Raw genomic sequence first — 20965 nt, 5'->3', positions numbered from 1 at the left:
GTCTTTTTTTTTGATTTATAAGAATTCTTTGTATATTCTGGGTATATATGTTACAAATATCTAATTATAGGATGAGAAAGAACAGCCTATGTGATAAAGTGGTATTTGGGCATAAATTGAAATGAAATGAAGAACAAATCTTGCAAATATTTAGGGAAAGATCATTTCAGGCAAGGGAAACAGAGTAAAGGCCTGAGGTAGTAACATATTCAACAAGTTCCAAGAACATGGGCATCATTATGGATGGAGCTGGGGAGACTGTAAGAGAGACTGTCTGTGCAAGATTATGTTGGGCCTTGTAGAGCTTGGTAAAGAATTTGGACTTCATTCTAAGTAGGCTGACTAGTCACTGAGAGTCTTGAGCCAGGAGTAAAATAATCTGTAGTTTTTAAAGGCTCACTCAGCTGGGTAGTGAATAGACTGTGGAAGTACAAGGATGAAGGCTGGGAAATCAGCCAGCACATGTAGCAATAATACAGCTCTGATCATGGTGGCTTAAATTATGGTGGAAGCAGTGGAAATGAGGAGAAATGATTGGATTTGGGTTATAATTTCATGGCATCCACCAGGATTTGCTGATGAATTGGATATGAAGTGACAGAATAAGTGAAGTATCAAGGATGACACCAGAGTTTTTGTCCAGAGCAAGAGTGTAAATGGAGTTAAAAGATGGAAGCTTCAGTTTTGGGGCAAGTGTATCAAAGTTTTGTTTTAAACATATTAAGTTTTGGGGGGTATTATTAGACATACAAGTAGAGATACTGAATAGACAATTAGATAGTTAAGTCTAGAGTTCCCAGAAAAAGTTGAGGCAGGAGTTATAAATTTGTAATCATTCCATATCTATGTGACATTAAAGATATAAGAGTAGATGCTAACACCTATAAAGAGAGTGTAGCTATCTAAGAGAAGTCTGAGGACTGAGCTCCGGAACTCCAAGATTTAGAAGTCAAGAAGATATAAAGAGCAAGCCTGAGAGACTAAAGGAGTGGCCACAAGAGTGAGTTATGTGGAAGCCAAGAGAATAGATGAAGGAAATGCTGAACTGTGTCAAGTACAACTGATGGTTTGATTAAGATAAGTACTGAGTATTGACCATTGTATTTTGACCAGTGGAAATTATTGTTGCCCTTGCCAAGAACAATTTTATTGGAGTAGGGAGAAAAACCTGACTGGAATGGGTTCAAGGGAGAATGGGAGGAGAGGAGGTAGAGAGAGTAATTTCTCATCATGGGATGGATTGTGCATAAGAGGGACTATCAGAGGATGCAGACAAGAGGGCAGACGATTTCAGAGAAAAGTCATTGAGTAGGTGAGAAGGAATAAGATTTAGTGCTGAAATGGTAAGAGCATAGGCAGTTCATGCATTGTAACAGGAGGGAAGCAGAGTATAGGCGTACCAATATTATACATTGATTACGAAGAAAATGTTCTCCAGATGGATCTCCTCTTTCCCTAAGCCTCAAAAAATCAGTTCCTCTGCATCTGATACCATCCTCAAAATGATGTCCATCAGGTTGAATGAAAGACAACTATTAAGTCCTTCTCCCCATCTTCTTTCTTATACCCCCATGCCCACCGCTTGCATCTGAACCTGTCTTCCCTCCTTCTCACAAAACAATGAAAGCTTCTGAAGATACATGCAGCGGGGTGGTAGAATAGTGGTGGGAGGTGGTTACTGGGCCCACACACCTAGTCTCTACTTAGGTTACCAAACCACCAGGTGCTGTTATTTTTCAGATGTACATGAATAACATTGCAATACAGAGTCATTCTAAATTTTTTCTGAATTCTGAGTACTTTTTGCCATTATCTAGTTAATCAATCAACAATTATATAAGATTCTATAGACTTGTTTGTTATATTATTTAAAGGCGATTTTTATACATGGAGACTAGGAATCATTTCTTTGAAAGACTACCTTATATAAAATCCAGCTTATCAGAAAAAAGAAATCACATTGCTGTTCACAGTATTTTTTAGTACTCTTCCTGTGATATTCCTTTTTCAAGATCTATGTTAAGTCAAAATAATAACTTCAATAGCTCAACAAATATTTATTAATATTTATAATAACTTCAATAGCTCAACAAATATTAATAAATATTGTGTGGTATTATCTTACTCTTTATTTGTTTGTGGGCCCTCTCTGTCTTCCCACCAGAATATAAGCCCCATGAAAGCAGATACCTTGTTTGATTATTCAGAGCTGTAGTTTCAGGACCTTATCATACAAGTCCACTGTATGATAGATGGTTTGGAAAGCTTCAGATCTACATTGGTAAATAAAAGAGAACGGGCCCCTATCCTCATGGGGCAATTAGCCTAGCAGAGGAGGAGGCTGTGTGCTCTGAAGGAAACAAATGCAGCAATAGAGAATAACTACAGAAAGACATAATAATGTATTCTTTCACTCATTCAGCAGAGATTTATTGAGGCACTGCCGGACACTGGAGAGAATATACAAAGCTGACAAAGAGGTGGTATCTTCTCTGAAGATCACTGTCAAGAACAGGGGAACTTTTTCATTAACCCTCTTCTTCTCTTAACATTATCTTCCCTTGGGGACTCTGATTTGTATCTACAAATGTGTATGTGGTTACAAAAATTATATATCTAAATTTTAATCTATTTCATCCTCTTTGGGGCTCTGGACCTTAACTTAAAGTTGCCAGTTGTGGTAGCAATAAAGGAAAACAATACTTTTTATATTTTACTCTATGATGAAACAAAGGCAATTTAAAATTAAGATTGGTGCAGATGTACATGTGTCTTTACAGTTCATATTTTATATAATGTCAAGAGGAGTTAAGTTTAACTGTATTTTTAATAACAGCTAGTTTTTTTATGTAACTTGCTAAGAGAAAAATCAGTGACTGCATGCTAGACAAGGGAACTAATGAGGTCCAAATCATAGGCTTGATCTCAAATGCAAACCTCATAGAGAAAAATATTCTAAAGTAGTGTTTTCCAATCTGTTAATCTCATGAGATACTAGCAGGTTTTTCATCAAGTGAAAAAGACAGATATACTTGGAAAACACTATATATTAATATTATTCTCTTAGAGATCCATAATCCATACAACGTATTGAAGGTTCTGAGATACAGTACTAAGTAAGGTAAGGATATCACTTTAACTTTTCTAATACAGCATTGTTTAAACATATGTGACCATAGGAGCCTCTGTCATTCGTTTGTTTGCTTGGGTTTTGGAGGGAGGAGAAAATAAGTGATTAGGAACACTTTTTAATATCAGAAAATGTGAACTAAATGAAGTTATAGTTTCCCTTCCTCTCTCAATTCTTTCTAATCAAGTTCCAAAAGTCACAGCTAACATTAGTGAGTGTCTGCTATATGCCAAGCACCACATACCTTTACACATTATTTTACCTAGGCTAATGGTGATATTGTGAGGTAAATGCCCTGTTTAATAGGTGAGTAAACTGATACTTGGATAAATAAAATAATCCACTCCAGATATAATGTTTCTAAATGATAGGATTCATACCCAGATATGGCCAACCCAAAGTTCATTTTTCCCCCATGTCACATGTTCATAAGCTGTAGATAAATGGAAGAATTATTACATCTCTTAAAATTTATTTTGGGAAGACCAAACATATTCATTGTAGGGGATGGAGGGTAGAGGTGGCAAGATTGTAACAATTTAGCACTTTAGGAAAACATCTCTTAATAATACTTTACATTTATTCGGTTCTTTAAGTTAATTCTCCTGGTGTGCAAAGTTCTCCTTTGACATACACTGCTTGATTAGCTCCAAAGAGTCATTAGCCTGCAGATTTAGAGAAATAAAGGCTATGTGAAGGGGCAGCAGTGTGGTCTGGTGGAAAGACCATAGTCTTTCCCTGACCGTTCTATTTAATGTCCTGTTCCCTCAAGTCACTCTCTGTTACATTACACGTTTCGCTCAGAGTGCATACTATTGTGTGGTATTATCTTACTCTTTATTTGTTTGTGGGCCCTCTCTGTCTTCCCACCAGAATATAAGCCCCATGAAAGCAGATACCTTGTTTGATTACTCAGAGCTGTAGTTTCAGGACCTTAAACGGTGCCTGGTACATAAAACCACTCAATCAGTGTTTTATGAGTAAGTAAAAGAAAGAATAAAATAAATTAACCCTTGATTAATATCTCTGCTTTGGCATTTATTATCTCTATAAACTTGGCCAATTACTTAGCTTCTATAAACCTATTCCTCATCTTTAAAATGGAAATGCTAGTGTTTAGTTCAAACCCTTGAGCTGCAAGTTAAATTACATAAGATAGATATGTAAATGATCTAGTTCAATTGTAGTTCATCCTTCAACTTTGCTTTTATCACATGTCCCCCCTTTTTTTCACTGGGACTCATGAAAAGACTGGATCACAAGTAGAAATGTGAACATTTCTATATTAATTCAAACTGCATTATATATAATCAGCATATTAGGAAATTGGAATTTATTTGGGGTGTAAGACTTTTTACACTGAACAAAATGTAAAACATTTGCTTTAGTTTTCAGTAAGATTCCATGGTTTCATAGTGTAGTCAAATCCTGATAAAACCAGAACTGAAAGGGCATAAAAAAGAGAAAAGGGGTTAAAGTAAATGAAAAAGAAAAACATTTTGGAGTTATTATTGGGGAGGGAAGGGGCTGATAGGATGTATGTCTTATTTTCTGTTAACCACAGTATTTTAGGATTGGAAGGAATCAACCTTTGTGCTCTTTCCCACAATCTCTTGCCTAGACCTCTTTTCCAGAATCCCACCAAATGACCATGAAGTCCCTGCCTGAAACGCCAGAGAGATTGTTTGAGAAAAAGTTTGGACTTCAGAGTCTACATAATCCAAGCTCTATCACTCTAACATTGGGCATGCCATCTTCTTCACTCTTCATTTTCCCAATTTACAAATGGAATTAATAATACCTATTTGTTGTGAGGCATAAATGATACATATATAAAATTCCTGACATATAGTAGATACTCCACAAATATTACTTCCCTTCCCTCTGGTAACTCATTCCTTCCCCAGGAAACTTGTTTGAACCATCTCCTTAAACATTTCTGGATCCTTTCTATATATTGACCCCTGGCATTTTTTTCTCTGTCACCTATCCATTCTAACACAACTTTAGAGGGGGGTGGTTTATAGAACAAGTGTAATCCTTTTTCTTTATGACAGTACTTGAGCTCAGAAATCACAAAGGCAAATGCTTGCAGAGACCAGGCAGGTATCTTAATTGGGCAGAGTGACCTGATTTAAGAAAATTGACCAATGGCCTACTACCAGTTTGTGGTGGGAACAGGGACGTGTTGGAGTGTCTGTGCCCCATTCAAAAGCAGCAGCTGTAGCTTGGCTTTAACAGATTGTCGCCACCCAGATAATTCAGAGATGCTTTCATAACTCTGAGAAGAATTGTGTGAGCCAAACAAAACATGTCTATGAGCCAGAACAGGGATTAGGTCCAGCAAACTGCAGTCTCTGCTCAGATGATTGCAAACCATTATCAAGCCTTCCTTAGCCTTTTTTCCTGGCTTAAACAGCACAGACACTTGATACTGTTAAGTAGCCCATGCCTGTCATAGAGCAGGTGGGAACTGGAGTCCAGCCTGCCCTCTGATCACCCCAAGGCACCTGGGAACCAGCAGTGGCCCAGTTGTACATCTTGGTCTCCTTCAACCACTCCTTATGAGGCAGATTTCTACTCATCTCCCTGTCAGACTGTTTTTCTTCCTAACACACGACAATTCAGCAAAATAGAAATTCTAGAAATTGTCCAGAAATACAAATGTGGCCTGACCAGCACAAGATGTAGACTCTCTCCTCCCTTAATTTAGAAATTAGATTCTTAACTTTGGGTCCTTATATCTCATAATAGTCCATGTATTGATTTCAAGGAATTTCAAATGATCATGAGCCCACTGAAATTGTGCACAAGATTTTGTGGGGTTTGCATATGTATATGCATATTTTTAATAGATTCTTAAAAGAATAAAACTCAAAAGGAGATTCAACATCTACTAAACACTATGTTTTAATTATGTAGTCTGTAGCATTAACTTTGGGAAGGCAGTCCTGTCAGAATATTGACCAACACTGAGCTTGGTTTCTGCTAAAAGCCATTTGTCTTTTCTACATGTTACTGCGAAGCTCCATAACCTTGTATGGGATACTGGTGTAATTACCCACACCCATCATCCCAGTGAATGCTGGTGTAATTAATTCTTTAATCCAAGTCTGAGACCTAACATTTTTACTTATTGTATCTCATTTTATGAGATAGATGCCAAAGCCTATAATGCTATAATTTTAAGAAGTAAGAAAAATCATTCTCTGCTGGAATATTTAGTTTCTATGTATTTATATTACCTTCCTTTCTTTTCTTTTTTTTTTCCTTCTCTGTAGGTCGAAAGTTTAAAAAGTTCAATAAAGTTAGAGTTATGAGAGCACTAGATGCCGTTGCTCTCTCACAGCCGGTGGGCATTCCAAATGAAAGCCAAGCCCTAAGCCAGAGAATCACTTTTTCACCAAATCAAGACTTACAGTTGGTCCCCCCACTGATCAACTTGCTCATGAGCATTGAACCAGATGTGGTCTATGCAGGACACGACAACACCAAACCTGATACCTCCAGTTCTTTGCTGACAAGTCTGAATCAGCTAGGCGAGAGACAACTTCTTTCAGTAGTCAAGTGGTCTAAGTTACTGCCAGGTAATAATTATTTGTATATAATAGCATGTAATAAAAACTTTACTATGGCTTTTTACTAGTGGGTGGTTAAATAAAACAGTCTGTGCAATAAATTAAATATAGTGTAAACAGGGTGTTTTAGTATGTGTTTCAGCAGTTCAAAATATTTATCTAGGACCGTATATTATATGTTACTTGTCTAGGACCCTACAGTGTCCTGTGGAAATACAAAAGATATAGATAACATTTTGAGTCTTGTTGATGAATCAAGAATTACATAATGAAATAGTTAAGGATTAGCATAAATCAATATGTTAAACCAAAGATAATATAATAGTTCAGAAAAAAGACAAACTGACCATCTTCTTAGAAATGTCTAGTTCATTCCAAATCCTAATTTAACCAACCTCACATGGTTGAAAATAAAACTGAATGTACCTATTCATATAACAAATCAAAATAGTGTTGAGTATAGCAGAGTATCTAAAGTCAATTAAGAAATAAAATTCCTAAACATAAACAAATAATTTGGACATAGAGAAACCTCCAGTCACTATTTTCTCGAATTTATACCTAGACAGTGAGAATTTGGATTATATCATCATGATAGGATTTCAGTCACTTTATTTATAAGCTACTTTTGCTCTCTCAGCACAGCTCCATAGGAGCCAAGCAGTTGAAAGAGTTTACAGGGGTGCAGTTCTCACCTGGCTAAACCTTAGAGTGCAAAGCCAAGAGAATACATGGGTAGTAATTACTTGTGGAAGCATTAATCCCATAATTAGAAATAGAACATTTTTGATCTTTGTGTCCTTTTCCAAAGTTACTTTCTCTTCACACCAATAATATCCTTATACTCCTTTAGACCAGTTTATTTTTCCAACATCTGATCAAGAATTAAACATAGTATGCCATTTTAGTTTCCAAGTAAATTTAATAGTCTTTTTAAAAAAGAATTCATTTCCCAATTTGCCTTAATATTATTTCTCAGTTATTATTCTACCTGAAAGGTTTAAAATACTATAGATGAATTGTTATTGAAAATTCAAGGTTACATGAGACAGAAAGAAAAATAGATTCCTGTTTGTTGAATCTTTTAAAAAATACATGTTGAGAAAAGTTAATTAGATTCACTATTCTAAGATAAAGTAAAATCAAAAATCACAGTGCCCAGGTTCTTATTAGCTTCATTCTTGCTGAAAAGCCTTGGACAGGTAATATTTTTTTCCACTAGGCAAGTTCTGAATGTTTTTTTTTTTAAGTTACTGTGGTTATCAAATTTGATAGATCTTTATTAAGTTAAAATATTACAATAACATTGGCGAACATTTTCTGTTTAAAAATATGAGTGTTTATGTGTTTAAACTTTTCTGTTTATCTATGATTTGGAAAAGGTTATTTCTTTGATGTTTATTGATATAGTTTATATTTCTTTTGTTTGCATTTTGCACGTTCTCTATTGTTTAAAAAGATTCTACTGTCATTGGCAAAGTTAGAAAATAACCAGTCATAATTCCAACTATAATTTATTCATTTTGGGAAAAAGCTAAGTGAGCTTCTTAAATTGAAACACTATTATCTATCTAGATTTTTGATCCCCACACACCCTCAAAAAGAGTGAGAGAAAATTTTTACATTGTATTTGGTGGCAACATTTTTAATGTTACAAAATGTAATTTGTGTGTAAGTAAACAAGAACGATGGCATCCCCAGTATTACATGTACTGTTTTCACTAACTGTATAATAAGGGAAACATTAGGATTATTAAAGTATTGTGTGGTCCACGGTCTTTCAAATCATATTTTCATGGGCTGAATTCTGGGAATAACTCGAATGAATGCTGAAAATAATCAGTGAACTAGAGTGACTATATCAACCTCTGTGAAAGGACTCTGAAGGACATATATATATATATATATATAAAGTAATCTGGTATATCATTAGCTACTCAAAAACTTTCAGTTGACTTTAAATAAGAGTACAGTTTTTATTTACTTGATTCACTCAGTAAATGTCTGTTGCATACTTCCTGTGTGCAAGACTTAACAATTAAACAGTGGTGTTAGAAAGAGAAGCCAGAAGGCTGAGCACATGGTGTGAATGCATTTTGGTACAGCACATCCTAACATCTGGTCATCAGTTTTATACATAAGAGAAACTTATTTTATCCATTCACTCACATGTTACTGGTCTGTGAAAGATGGCCTTGGTTAAATGAAGCTTATTAGTAGTCAGTTTACTTATTTACAGTGAAAAAAAAGATGCTGCTAGGAAAACATGTAGGTAGATCAGGTAACTCTTTCACAATAAGAAAGTGTAGTTGGGAAGTCAGCTTATGATCAGATTTCAGGCCCTCTGAAGCATAAAAGGAGAAAAATCTGCCTTGAAGATCTGGGTGAAAGGAATCATGGTCCTAAACTAAACAGGGACAACACTTCTTCACAGGATCATATGTTCTCTGGTTAAGCTCATTTGAATAGCAGACCTGTAGGAATTTGAAATTAAAATACTGTATATAATAAATGTTTGCTCAAGAACTAAAACTTGTAGATTATATGTGTTTATCCAAATAAACCAATGTCCTTTAACTTTGCCAAGAAATAAGATAATATTAAAAATTTCTCAGGAGAATAAAAAGATCAGATGCAGAATGATAATCATTACCAAGGTGACAGCATGCATGAGGGCCTCAAGGCATGTATCTGCAGGTCCCTGAGAGGATTTATGTTGCCTGGTCAGGGATTCTCATTTCATCTTTGTCTATGCTCTTCTTTTATCTTAGACCTGTTACAATAATTGCATTGTATTTAACATTGTTCCCATAGTATTTCAGAGATATCTTTGTTTCTATTTAATGGAGACTTGCAAGATACTTTAGCCTCATGACAGTACATTTACAAGTGATCTCTTAGGATACATTGCCTTTGACATATTGTACCTATACATGAATGATTTCACATTGACATTTAGCTATAATTTCAGTGGGTAATGTTATCTTATTTGAAACTTGAAGCAACACAATATTTACAAAATTTAAAAAATGAACAAGACATATTCCCTCTGTTAAGGAACATTCAATCCAACGGAATATAAGACACCCAAACAACTATACAGTTGACCCTAGTACAATGTGGGAGCTAGGGACACTGATCCTCCAAGCAGTCAAAAGTCCACATGTAACTTTACAGTGAGCCCAGTTCTGCATCCACAGATTCAACCAACTGTGGATCATGTAGTACTATAGTATTGAAAAAAATCCTGGGTGAATGGACCCAGTTCAAACCCATGTTGTTCAAAGGTCAACTATAGAAGTATGTGAAAGTGGCATAAGATAACAGATGTTTTAAAATGGGGACAGAAGAACATTTTTGGCTTCAGGGACAAGAGAAGGATTCAGAGACAAGGTATCAGTTAAAGTACACCGTGAAGGAGAAATGAGACTCTGATAAATCGTGATTAAGACGAGAAAGCATTCTGGATAGAAGGAATAGTGTGGCTGGTGGTGTAAAATAAGGAAGTCATGAGGTATGCTTGGTGAACAATGAATTAGACCAGCATAAGAATGGTTCTCAATCTTTTCAGGTGTGAAGGTCCCTTAGTAACATAAAAAATGTCATCATACCTTCCCCCACGGCATAGTAATTAAAACTTTTAATAGCTGTTGATTGAGAAAAAATACATTTGTGCATATGGTTTCTCAAACACTACTGGCCTCCTGGGGGTTTCATCATCCAAGTATTAAGAAACCACTGGCAATAAAGTTATATTGGGGAGAGTGGCAGAAAGTAAATTTAGAGGCATACATTATGGGCTGAGTCAGGGTAGGCTTTGGAAGTTAAATCATTGAGTACTCATTCCCAGTCCAATTTCATCTTTAAATATTCTTCATCCTGTGTATTAATACATTGTAGCAGAATTGATGTGACAGAGATGTTTGGGAGAAATATTTCCTTTTTATAAACGTTGTCTTGATTCTTCTATTTAGTTGGTGAAAAAAATCTATTCAGGTCAATGCTTTGACATTTTTAAACATACCTTACTTCTTGGTCTCAGCTAGCCAGACTACTTGCAATCATCAATATCAGAGGACTCGAACAGTCCTTTGTCTGCTTTTCTGCCTTTGAAGCATGCCAAAATATCTTTTGAGTCAGTGATAGCCATTGCATGTGTGACAAAAGATTTTTTTCTCTCGCCCCAAATCAAATGAATAAATTAAATTACTTTCCCCAACAAAGTGATAGAAAAGAAATGAGATTCGCCTTCTAAGAGTAAAGTCAGGCTTTGATAATACTTTATGAAGACTTTTAAAAAATGATTTTTCTGATATCCTATTCCACTGACATTACTATTGCCAATGTCACCAAAATGTTTTACTTATCAAATAAAATGAATACTTGCAGCCCTTAACATGTTTCACATGCCTCTGGGGCCATTGACAAAGTAACCATGTCTTACCGAAACTCTTCCTTTGGTGTTCATCACTTGCCTTCCAGGCAGATATGTTTCTCTCAATTTACATATCTCCTGTTTCCTTTGTGGATTTGTTCTGCCACTCACACCATGAATTTAGCATTTCCTAGTTCCATCTTATATTCCAGTAGCTTCTCAGTCTGCAAGGCGGGATGTGCTCACTCATGGCCTTGTTTTCAACTACCACTATATTCCAATGACTCCTAATTACATAGTACCAACCCAGACCCTCTACGGAACTACTGGACAATATATTTCTACTGCTTATTACACATTTCCACCTGAATGAACTTCCAAGCCACTATGACCTTCTGCTCTGTGAGCCTCAGGCCTTTTTCTGTATCTTGAAATGGCACCTCAGACAGAATCTTGATTATAATCCTTGGCTTACTTTTCTCCTGTCTAATTAGTTATCAAATTCTGTCAACTCTGCTTATTATAGATATGATTCATTATCCACGATATTTACAGTGCTACTGCCTTGAGCTAGTTTAGGTTCTCGTCATTTTTTCCTAGATTTCGGTCGTAGACCCCTGACTGACACTACTACCACAGTTTCACACTACCTCCAAACCATCCTCAATTCTGCCACCAGAATCATCATCAAAGCATCAGCAAAGCAATTATAATCAATTATGTTATTTCCTTCCCTTTACAGAACAAAGCCAGACTTCTTAGCCTTAGTACCCCAGGCCCTTCTGTGATCTGCCTCCTGAGTTTGCACATTTTCTCTCACTCTCCCACTCCAAGCACCTCTAAGCTTCAATTCCCACAAAGCTCTTTGCTCGATTTCCTGCCTTTCTTCGTCCATATTGTTTTCCCTACCTGGAGGCCCTTCTTTTCTCCTACATCTTCCCTGGCTAGTCCCTAACTAGCCTTCAGGATGCTAATCAGCCTTCCCCTAGAAAGATTTTCCTGCGCCTTCCCAGAATGAAGCCAAAGGCCCCTTTTCTCTCCGAGTGCTTCACCCTTGCCTTTGTCAACCGCACCACTGTCACGCTTGAGTGGTAATTATGTTCTACTTATCTGTCTCACAGACTACAAGTGTTAAAGGCAGAAACAGCATCTTTCTAATCCTTATGCTGAGTTGCAAATATAATGCTTCATCTCAAACAGGTGCTTAAAGAATATTTATAGAAATTTAAATTTTGGAATTGGTATGAAAGAACTATGCTACCTTAAATCATTACCCATCAAGTCCTTATTCATAATGTCTTCAAACTTATGTTGGTGATTACATTTATTGTGCTGAAGCTATTTTGTGTTCCTTAAAGTTCATGCTTTGTGTCATAAGGTGCTGAGGTAGTTAGTGCTCTACCCTTGTTGTAGATTAACTATTTCAGTATGAGACAGTTTTTAGAGGAGCACAGCCTGTATATTTTATTGAAACTCTGGAATTAAGCCAGGAGAACCTAGAAGGTCATATAGGCCATGTGTTACTGTACACTTTCTTTTCAGTTTTTTCTTAGGCATTAAGGATTGGACAGCTTGTGACAATTATCAAGTCAAGTCACTTTAAAGGAAAGGGCATTTTTCTTTACTACTTGTTGAACACAATTACGGGTCATCCATCACTTCTCTGTGTGAAGGTTTTCATTTTGATCCTCATCTCAAATGTACTGAGTTTACCTGATCATTATCATCAATGGGAATTTGATCTCAGTGTTCCCGTCTTTGTTTCAGTATAAAGTAATGAATGATATTACAGTTAATGGTAAAAAAAAAAAATTGTACTTCTGTACCAAATATGTTCAAGTCAATTTAACATTGTACATTTATCTCAGATAAGCCCTCTAAAAAGGGGAGTAAATAAAGCTATTTTCTGAGTTGTTTTCCATTCTGTTAAATAGAAAGAATATACTTTCTGCTATAAATATTGGTAATTTCATAAGTTTTAAGTTATTTCAGCAAGATTTGCTTTTATATTATAATATACTAAAAATAGACCAAGTCTATATGTGCCTCCCTTGAGGGTGTCTTGCTTTGCAAAAATTAGGAAAGTTTATTTATTTCTTATCAAATGATCCTAAACTTGGTGGAAGAACTAATTACTATTACTATAAAATATTCAGTTTACAAGTGGCATTTCTGTATTAGATCTATTGTATTGGCTGACTCATAATTTTTTAAAAAAAAACCAGAGAAGTTAAATATATAAACATGAACTTCAAGATGCATATGACATATGAAAATAAAAAGAGAATTATGAAAATTGCATGCCAAATTTTTCTTGGCTAGTTATTTAGGGAGTCTTTCTACACCTGAATAAATCAGGATGTAAGCAATAAACACCAACTCTATTCATTTTAAAAAACAAAAACAAAATACCTCTGGCTATCAAAAACAAAACAAGGATGAATTGGGAGATTGGGATTGACATATATATACTAATATGTATAAAATAGATAACTAATAAGAACCTGCTGTATAGCACACAGGGAACTCCACTTCGCTGTACAGTAGAAACTAACACAACATTGTAAAACAACTACAACCCCCCCACACAAAAAAACAGTTGAGCTTCACAAAAAACAAAAAGAAAAAATGAATTTTCTGAAAAGACATCAGGGATTCACTGAATAGAAGCTAGAGGACAAGTCTGGAGAGTAGGCAGAAACCAAGGCATCTCTGGAGGGCCAATTAACAAATCACAAATGTCCCCACTGGATCCCACTGTCATTAGGCACTACCACCATCACAAGTAAAGCCTAACCATATGTTAATCTTTGTTTTACTATTTTTTGCTTCAAAGTCCAGGTAGTAGGTGTTCCACAGATCAAACCTAGATCACAAGCCCAGGGAAAGAGGCCTTAGCCAACTTCCTTGTTGGGAAAGTTGGGTACTTGCTCTCACAAAACTACAATCAATGGGAAACTCTATTTGCATAGAGGAAAAAAGGGAGGGAGAGAAGGAGGCAGGGGAGAAAGTGAAACACTGAAAAGTCACCCTCCCCCCAAAAAAGGGGCAAATATCTGCTATGGTACCATTATTTATGAATATGTGCTAGGGTTGTTTTTGGTTCATCTGAGACTAAGAATTTCTAGGAAGGGAATAGCAGTCTTCCTATTATTCACATGAAGTCGGGACTATCTGGAACGTATGGAGAGAAGATAGATAGCCTTTTCTGCTACCTGCCTTGAAGTAGTTAACTGAATCAGGAAATAAACTTCTTTTGCCCTTGAGATCTAAGGAATTAAGTTTTGCTTTGGTTTCTCTTTTGAAATAGGCCATTTGTAAGTGGACTTCAGTGAGAGTTTTTGAAGGAATAGACACTATTTAAAAAGCTGTACAGAAAGTGCTTGACGTTCCTACCAAAACACTTGTTTTTCTTTATACCTTTAATGAAATATTTCATTCACTTTTATTGTTTCAGGTACACATAAATTAAATTTTATATATTTTGCTCCAATAACTCCTCATACTTCTAATTCATATGTATATGGATATTCCATCAGTCCCTCAAACAGGTCCAAAAATTACTATTTTTTCTCTAGCCTGTTTCTCCTCCTTTATTTTGTCTCAGTAATGCTGTTATCATCACCCACCATTCAAGTAAAAAAACTGAAAGATCTATTTGACTCCCTCTTTCTCCTACCTATGTACTATCATTTGCCAGATTTCTTTGATTTTACTCTTTAAACATTTCTCTAATGCACTCTACCTTCTCTACTCCTACCTGTTGACTTATTTCAGGCTTTTATCATCTCTCACCTGGACTTTGGCCATAGCTCCCAATTTCTCTCCCTGACCTCAGACCTTTTCCCTTGAATCCATCCTCCACATGGCTATCAATGAGTTGTGCATAATATAAATCAGGCTATATCACTCCCATTGCTCCTTAATAGGAATACAAGACCATCCACGATCTGACCCCAGCCCATGCCTCCAAACAACTCTTTACCCCTCCCTCCTTTAAGCCCATCAGTGCTGAGCTGGTCATCTTCCCCCAAGTGGGCAAAAAGAGAATTAGAAAGAGATGGAGAGAAAACTTTGACTATGTAAGTGAAGATACACTTGCTTTTTCCCTGCCATCCTTCCTCTGCCACCAACACCAGAGAAAAGTCTAAAAGAGGGAGGTTGTGAGTTGTGAAAGACCAGAGTATTCACACACCACACACACACACACACACACACACACACACACACACACACACACACAGACTCTAAACCTCTTAAACCATATGGGAGTTTAAAATGAGGCTGGATTAAGCTTCAGAAGCAAAAGTGACCAGAAAACTATGGAATCTACCCAAAATTTAATTAAGGTTTGTTAAAGAAAAACTAGATGTAGCATAATTGAAAGCAGTGATTTTACAAAATAAAACCAATTTATGTTTAAATCCCAAAGAATTAAGATTCCTCAACCAACTGACTCTATTCTGTTCAGGGATTATTTCTGTTTGGGGGCAATTTTCCTGATCTCCCTATTGCCTGGTGTATTCCCTCTTACCTTCTCTATCACAGTACTTATGTGCTTAACTCTCCTGTTGAGTTGCAAGCTTCTTTTAAGGGCAACGGTTGTGTCTTACTCATCTTCATAGCCCCAACATTTTACCACAGTGCCTGGCACACAATTGGCTCTCAATAAATGAGTGTTGCATGAATGAATGATAGATGTTTGATTTAATTAATGAATTCCCAGAAATGCTAAATCACAGTGGCTAATTTTAATAAATTCCAGAGTCTCTTCTTTTTAGTGTTTCAGACTCTATTATTATTTCCTGCTTTTTTGGTAAATATATTGAGATTGAAAACATTATATCACATTACCCTACTTACATTTATTTTCAAATTTTTATGTATTTTTAAGGTTTTTGACAAAGTGATTTTTGTGATCATTTTATATGTAAATTTATTTTGTAGGTTTTCGAAACTTACATATTGATGACCAGATAACTCTCATCCAGTATTCTTGGATGAGCTTAATGGTATTTGGACTAGGATGGAGATCTTATAAGCATGTCAGTGGACAGATGCTGTATTTTGCACCTGATCTAATACTAAATGAGTAAGTAGTAACTTGACATTTGTTGTTATTGTTATCAAAAGTATATATGTAGGATAATCTTGAAAATTACATTTCAATAGATGATCATACATCTAGTGTCCTAAATAATAGAATTTTCCTGAAAAGTTTCTTAGAACTACCTCGGGATATAGCTTTAAATGACAACATTAATAAAATTTTATTATTTTATCAGTGATTTGACATTTGGAGTTTTTTTCTTTTACTTCAATAGTTGTCACAAATCAAAAATTTTTAAACTTCAAAAATGTATCAAGAAATATACTTAAAGACAAAAATGAATGTTCAGTTTATCCAATTAAAATTTTTACATTGGTAGTAATGAAGATAATGAATTAAATGAGGAATATTTTTGCATGAAAGTATTGACTTACCTTCAAAAAGTAAAAATATTATCTCTCTTCCTAGAGGAAAAATTAGACTGGTAATTTATTTAAAATATTGAAAGATAAATACTGAAATTGAATTCAATTTGCTTCATTATATTGGAATTACTGTAATTAACTTTCTACATGTAACCTTAAACTGAGTAAGAATATTTTCATGAAAATATTTATACTGTCCTAATGGTGCATGCTGACTCAGAATTATATAACATGATAATTTATATTTGGATAAGTCTTTACAGATTACAGGTAACTTTCATATATTTTATTCCATTTTTTCCTACAATCCCTTGAAGTTGGTAAGGAATCAGCACCCTTTATTTCACAGTCCAGGAAACTGAGGCAGATGAGATTGCATAATTTGCCAAAGAATCTTAGCTCTTCTGAGTCAAAATCTAGTTTTTTTCCCGCTATTCCTGTTCACTTCTTTGACTAGCACAAATATTACAAAACAGTACAGAGTTGAAAAAATGCCTTAAGTAAATTTTGTCAACATTCAGAATTTGTTTGTCTTGTCAATTATTTAATGCTTGTTAATGTTGTCTTTTCTATATCACCATACATTTCCTCTAGAATAGTTCACAGTGTAACTATTTTATACTGGATACTCTAAACTGAGTGCACTGAACTATTCTATACTATTCAATTTCTGTGAATTGAATTCACTCTCCCATTAGATTGCACACAAAATTTTATTTGTGTTTTTCACAGGAAAAAATCAGTAAATAAAGTATTTCCTGAGTGTTCCTCAGCACCACATTTTCAACTCCCACAACTTTGCTCTCCTTTCTTCGTTTAGGTTTTTTAAATGTGATAATAAAAGTGAGAAACAGCATTAATCTTAGTTAATGTGTATTTAATATAATTTTCTAACTTCAAAAATCCAGTATTGTGACTAAATTTAGAAGACATTTAAAATTCCAAATATTGAGTTTGTTTATAAAAAGTCATTTTCAATAAGTCAGTTAATTACTAAATCTCATAATCTCTGATACATTACATAAACTGGCTAAGCTACTCTGTGTGTTTTTTTTTTTCCTGTTGTTTTTTCTTTTGTGTGTTGTGTGTGGTGCAAGACAGCGGATGAAAGAATCATCATTCTATTCATTATGCCTTACCATGTGGCAGATCCCACAGGAGTTTGTGAAGCTTCAAGTTAGCCAAGAAGAGTTCCTCTGTATGAAAGTATTGCTACTTCTTAATACAAGTGAGTGAGCATAAGTAACTTAATACAAGATGTTTCTTAATTTTTAATTCATTAGGAAAGTTTCAAACAACAATATGATTATATAATTACACATGAGCTATGAATCTTAGATAATAACTGCAAAAGAGAAACATCCATAGACTATAATAATATTACTTCATATTTCTCAGGTTTTACCTATCAATCACCTAATATTAAAATAGCCTATCAATTAAGCCAGTTTCTATCCTTTTTAGGTAAAACATAATTAAATGACTTTTTCATATTCATCCAATTAGATATTATAAACTAATTAATATTGCATAAATACAAACTATGCTTCCCTACATCCCCACCTCACAGAGGATTTACTCTGTAAAATGCACAATTTTATTTGTAACTATTCTCTTTATGTCAGGATAGGCTAACGGTTATAACACATAACTGCAAAGATCAGTAGTATAGTACAATAGCAGTTTATTTATTACTCACAGTCAGTCCAGTGGGTTGGCAAGAAAACCCAGGCTCCTTACATCCAGGGGCTCTACCCTTTTCATCACCTTGGAGTCCTCCATTGGATCTGACTAGAAGATGAGCACTGCGTAAGAAAAGGTTTAGAGATGAGACCTTGAACTGTCTGCCACCCACATTCTATGGCTCACCTTAACTGCAGGAGAGGCTGGAAAATGCACCCTAGTTGCATACCCTGAAGAAAAAGGAAATGTTGTACTATAGAACAGCATTGGTAACCAGAAGAATGGGTAGATATCCATTCATTCTTTAATACACAAAGAACACATGCACCTCTGTTTCAGTGGATCCCCAAGGGTCTGGGAGGGAATTTTTTTTTAAATTTCTTCTAACTTTTACCCTTTTCTGTGACATTTCCATGCACAGGTAGACACAGCCTTTGAATGTCTGATCTGGCCCTTCCTTCACTCATAGTGATTTGAAAGGAAACCACAGAAAGCTAAGGCCTTAGGTAGAAAGTGAGCCAATAGTCTCTCATCAATGATTGTGCAGAGACTTCCTTCTAATGGCATAAATGTCGAATGGTGGGGCTGGGGAGTATATCAAGAGGAAAAGCAGAAAAGCTGAACTCTTAAGAAGAAAGTTTACCTCATGAACTCTATGTCCAGATACAGATTAATACAGGATCTAAGGAACCATAGCCTTATCCCCCACCCTTGCAAACCCTATCTGGAGCATAGCCCTGCAAGCCTAATTTGATGAAAAAGCATAAAAGGGGTTAAGGGAATTGATATGGGACTGGCCAAGAGAGTCAACTGGAATAAATGTAATAATACAGCAGTTAATGCCTGTCATTCTTTTCTTGACAGTAATGAATCCAATAACAGATATATCACAGATGGTCCTAGATCTCCCAAATTAGTTGAAATCATTAACATAATTCTGTAATTATGGCTAGGCTACATTATGCTGGGGACCAAACAACCCTAAATCTCAGTAGGTTATCAAAAAAAATTTTTTTAAGTATTTATTCTTCTTACTATATTTCCAATGCAGATCTACAGGGAGGCTCATTGTCATCACTCAGGTGTTCCAGGCCAATGGAGGCTACATCTTGATGCATGCTTCCATAATCACTAGAGCAGTGGTAAGGAAAGGGAGTGGTAAGGGAAGGAAGGGAGATACATATGACTTCCCCTCACATACCATAGAAGGCAAGGTTTTTGGCCACTTGCAACTTCAAGAAAAGGGAAAATTATATATTTAGGAATAGTACTATACATAATATATATATATATATATATATGTTATTATATGTAATTGTGTAATAAAATTTGCACAAATTTTAATGTGATTTTTGAGGAGAGACTTGGCAAAGTTATTGAAAATTCATCCTTAAGTCTTAAAAAATAGATAAGTATTACAAAAATCTGGGAGCAGAGAGATAATTAGAAAGCTATAATAATTAATAGAGTGTGGAAGAGAAATACATACACTGAATTAATCAAGTCAGACTAGTATATACTAGAACTTAATATGCTGCATGGAAACATGACAGATCTTTGAGCATGGAAGAAATAAATATTGTTGAGAAAAGTAGCTTTATATTTGGGGGAAACTTAGTTTGGATATTTAGTTCAAATTGTATCCTAAAATAAATGGCACATAATTATAAGGACCTTAATTGTTAAAAAGTAGCTAAAAGGAATATAAATGATTTAGAAATCTCAAATAAGGAATGCCTTTTAAAAAATAAATGCAATAGGAAAGTTGGCAAAGAAAAAGTTCAATGATTTGATGAGAATTTAAAACTCCCATTTGCCATTAAAAATTAAAATACAGATATCCAGGAAAATATGGCTGTTTGAACACACACTTTTACCATTGTTCCTAATAAAACTACTACTAGTCAAGGGACTTCTTTAAGAAATAAAATAAAAGGGAAAGAAAAATCAATAGCAATAAAATTCTGCAAGCCAGCAAGTAGAACTAATTTAGCATACCTGAGAAGATGGATTCTAAGCCTGAAGTAAGAAAAGTCAAAAAGCACCTTGACTTGCATCACTGAACCTCTAACATGTTTTGCAATTAGTGACAACAATGATTTTGTTTTTTGAAATGAGAATGAAAGTGGAATTTAAAACACCAAGTTCTGTTGAAAGTCTGTTTCCAAATATCACCCAACCATGCAATTGTTCTTCTGCAACTAAGGCAGAGATTGTAGGTTTATTCCCTGAAGAGGTTATAACAGAAGGCAGCTGGATTGGTGAACTGCAGGCACTGATGAGGGTGAGGGGTTCGATAGTGGAAACAAATTAAGTATATACTAAATGTTGAGACACCATCCTTGAAACCCACCTGTCTTCTGGAACACCGTCATCCAAGTTTCTATTCTCCAGATAGGAAAATGAAAGATTCTTCTCTAAAGAATGTGTTTAGCTGGAAAGAAAAAGAACTAAATATGCTTATAGCAAGAGGTTCTCTTTGAAATAGCTTAGCCAGATTGCCCTGTACTAAAGCTCACAGTCAATAAGCACTATCCATTCAAACAGAGCTATCAATCAGCTTTTTTAATTTTCTACTCTAGAATATAAATAAACAACCAAGGCATCTGGGGAAGGCGTTTGATATCAAAGACAAAGACAAAAAAAAAAAAAAAAACTTGGAGGAAACAGAAACCATGTAGGGAGATGAAAACTTCAAAATAATTTAAAAGCCATCCTTCTTTA

The 20965-nt window shown here is 35.2% G+C and overlaps 1 protein-coding gene across 2 annotated transcripts in view; it reads left to right on the top strand.

Annotated features, from left to right (window-relative positions):
• PGR (progesterone receptor) overlaps window positions 1–20965 on the top strand; it is a 99342-nt gene that overhangs the window by 64943 nt on the left and 13434 nt on the right. The window contains exons 4-6 of one of the 2 annotated variants that reach the window (XM_060103460.1): window positions 6412–6717; window positions 16031–16175; window positions 17656–17786. In XM_060103460.1, the coding sequence (XP_059959443.1) occupies window positions 6412–6717; window positions 16031–16175; window positions 17656–17786 (582 nt within the window). The remainder of the gene's footprint in view (window positions 1–6411; window positions 6718–16030; window positions 16176–17655; window positions 17787–20965) is intronic. The other variant, XM_060103461.1, reaches the window with a different exon arrangement.

The sequence above is a fragment of the Mesoplodon densirostris genome, chromosome 7 (genome assembly GCF_025265405.1).
Source record: "Mesoplodon densirostris isolate mMesDen1 chromosome 7, mMesDen1 primary haplotype, whole genome shotgun sequence".
Classification (NCBI taxonomy): domain Eukaryota; kingdom Metazoa; phylum Chordata; class Mammalia; order Artiodactyla; family Ziphiidae; genus Mesoplodon; species Mesoplodon densirostris.
This window is presented reverse-complemented; position numbering and strand designations above follow the sequence as displayed.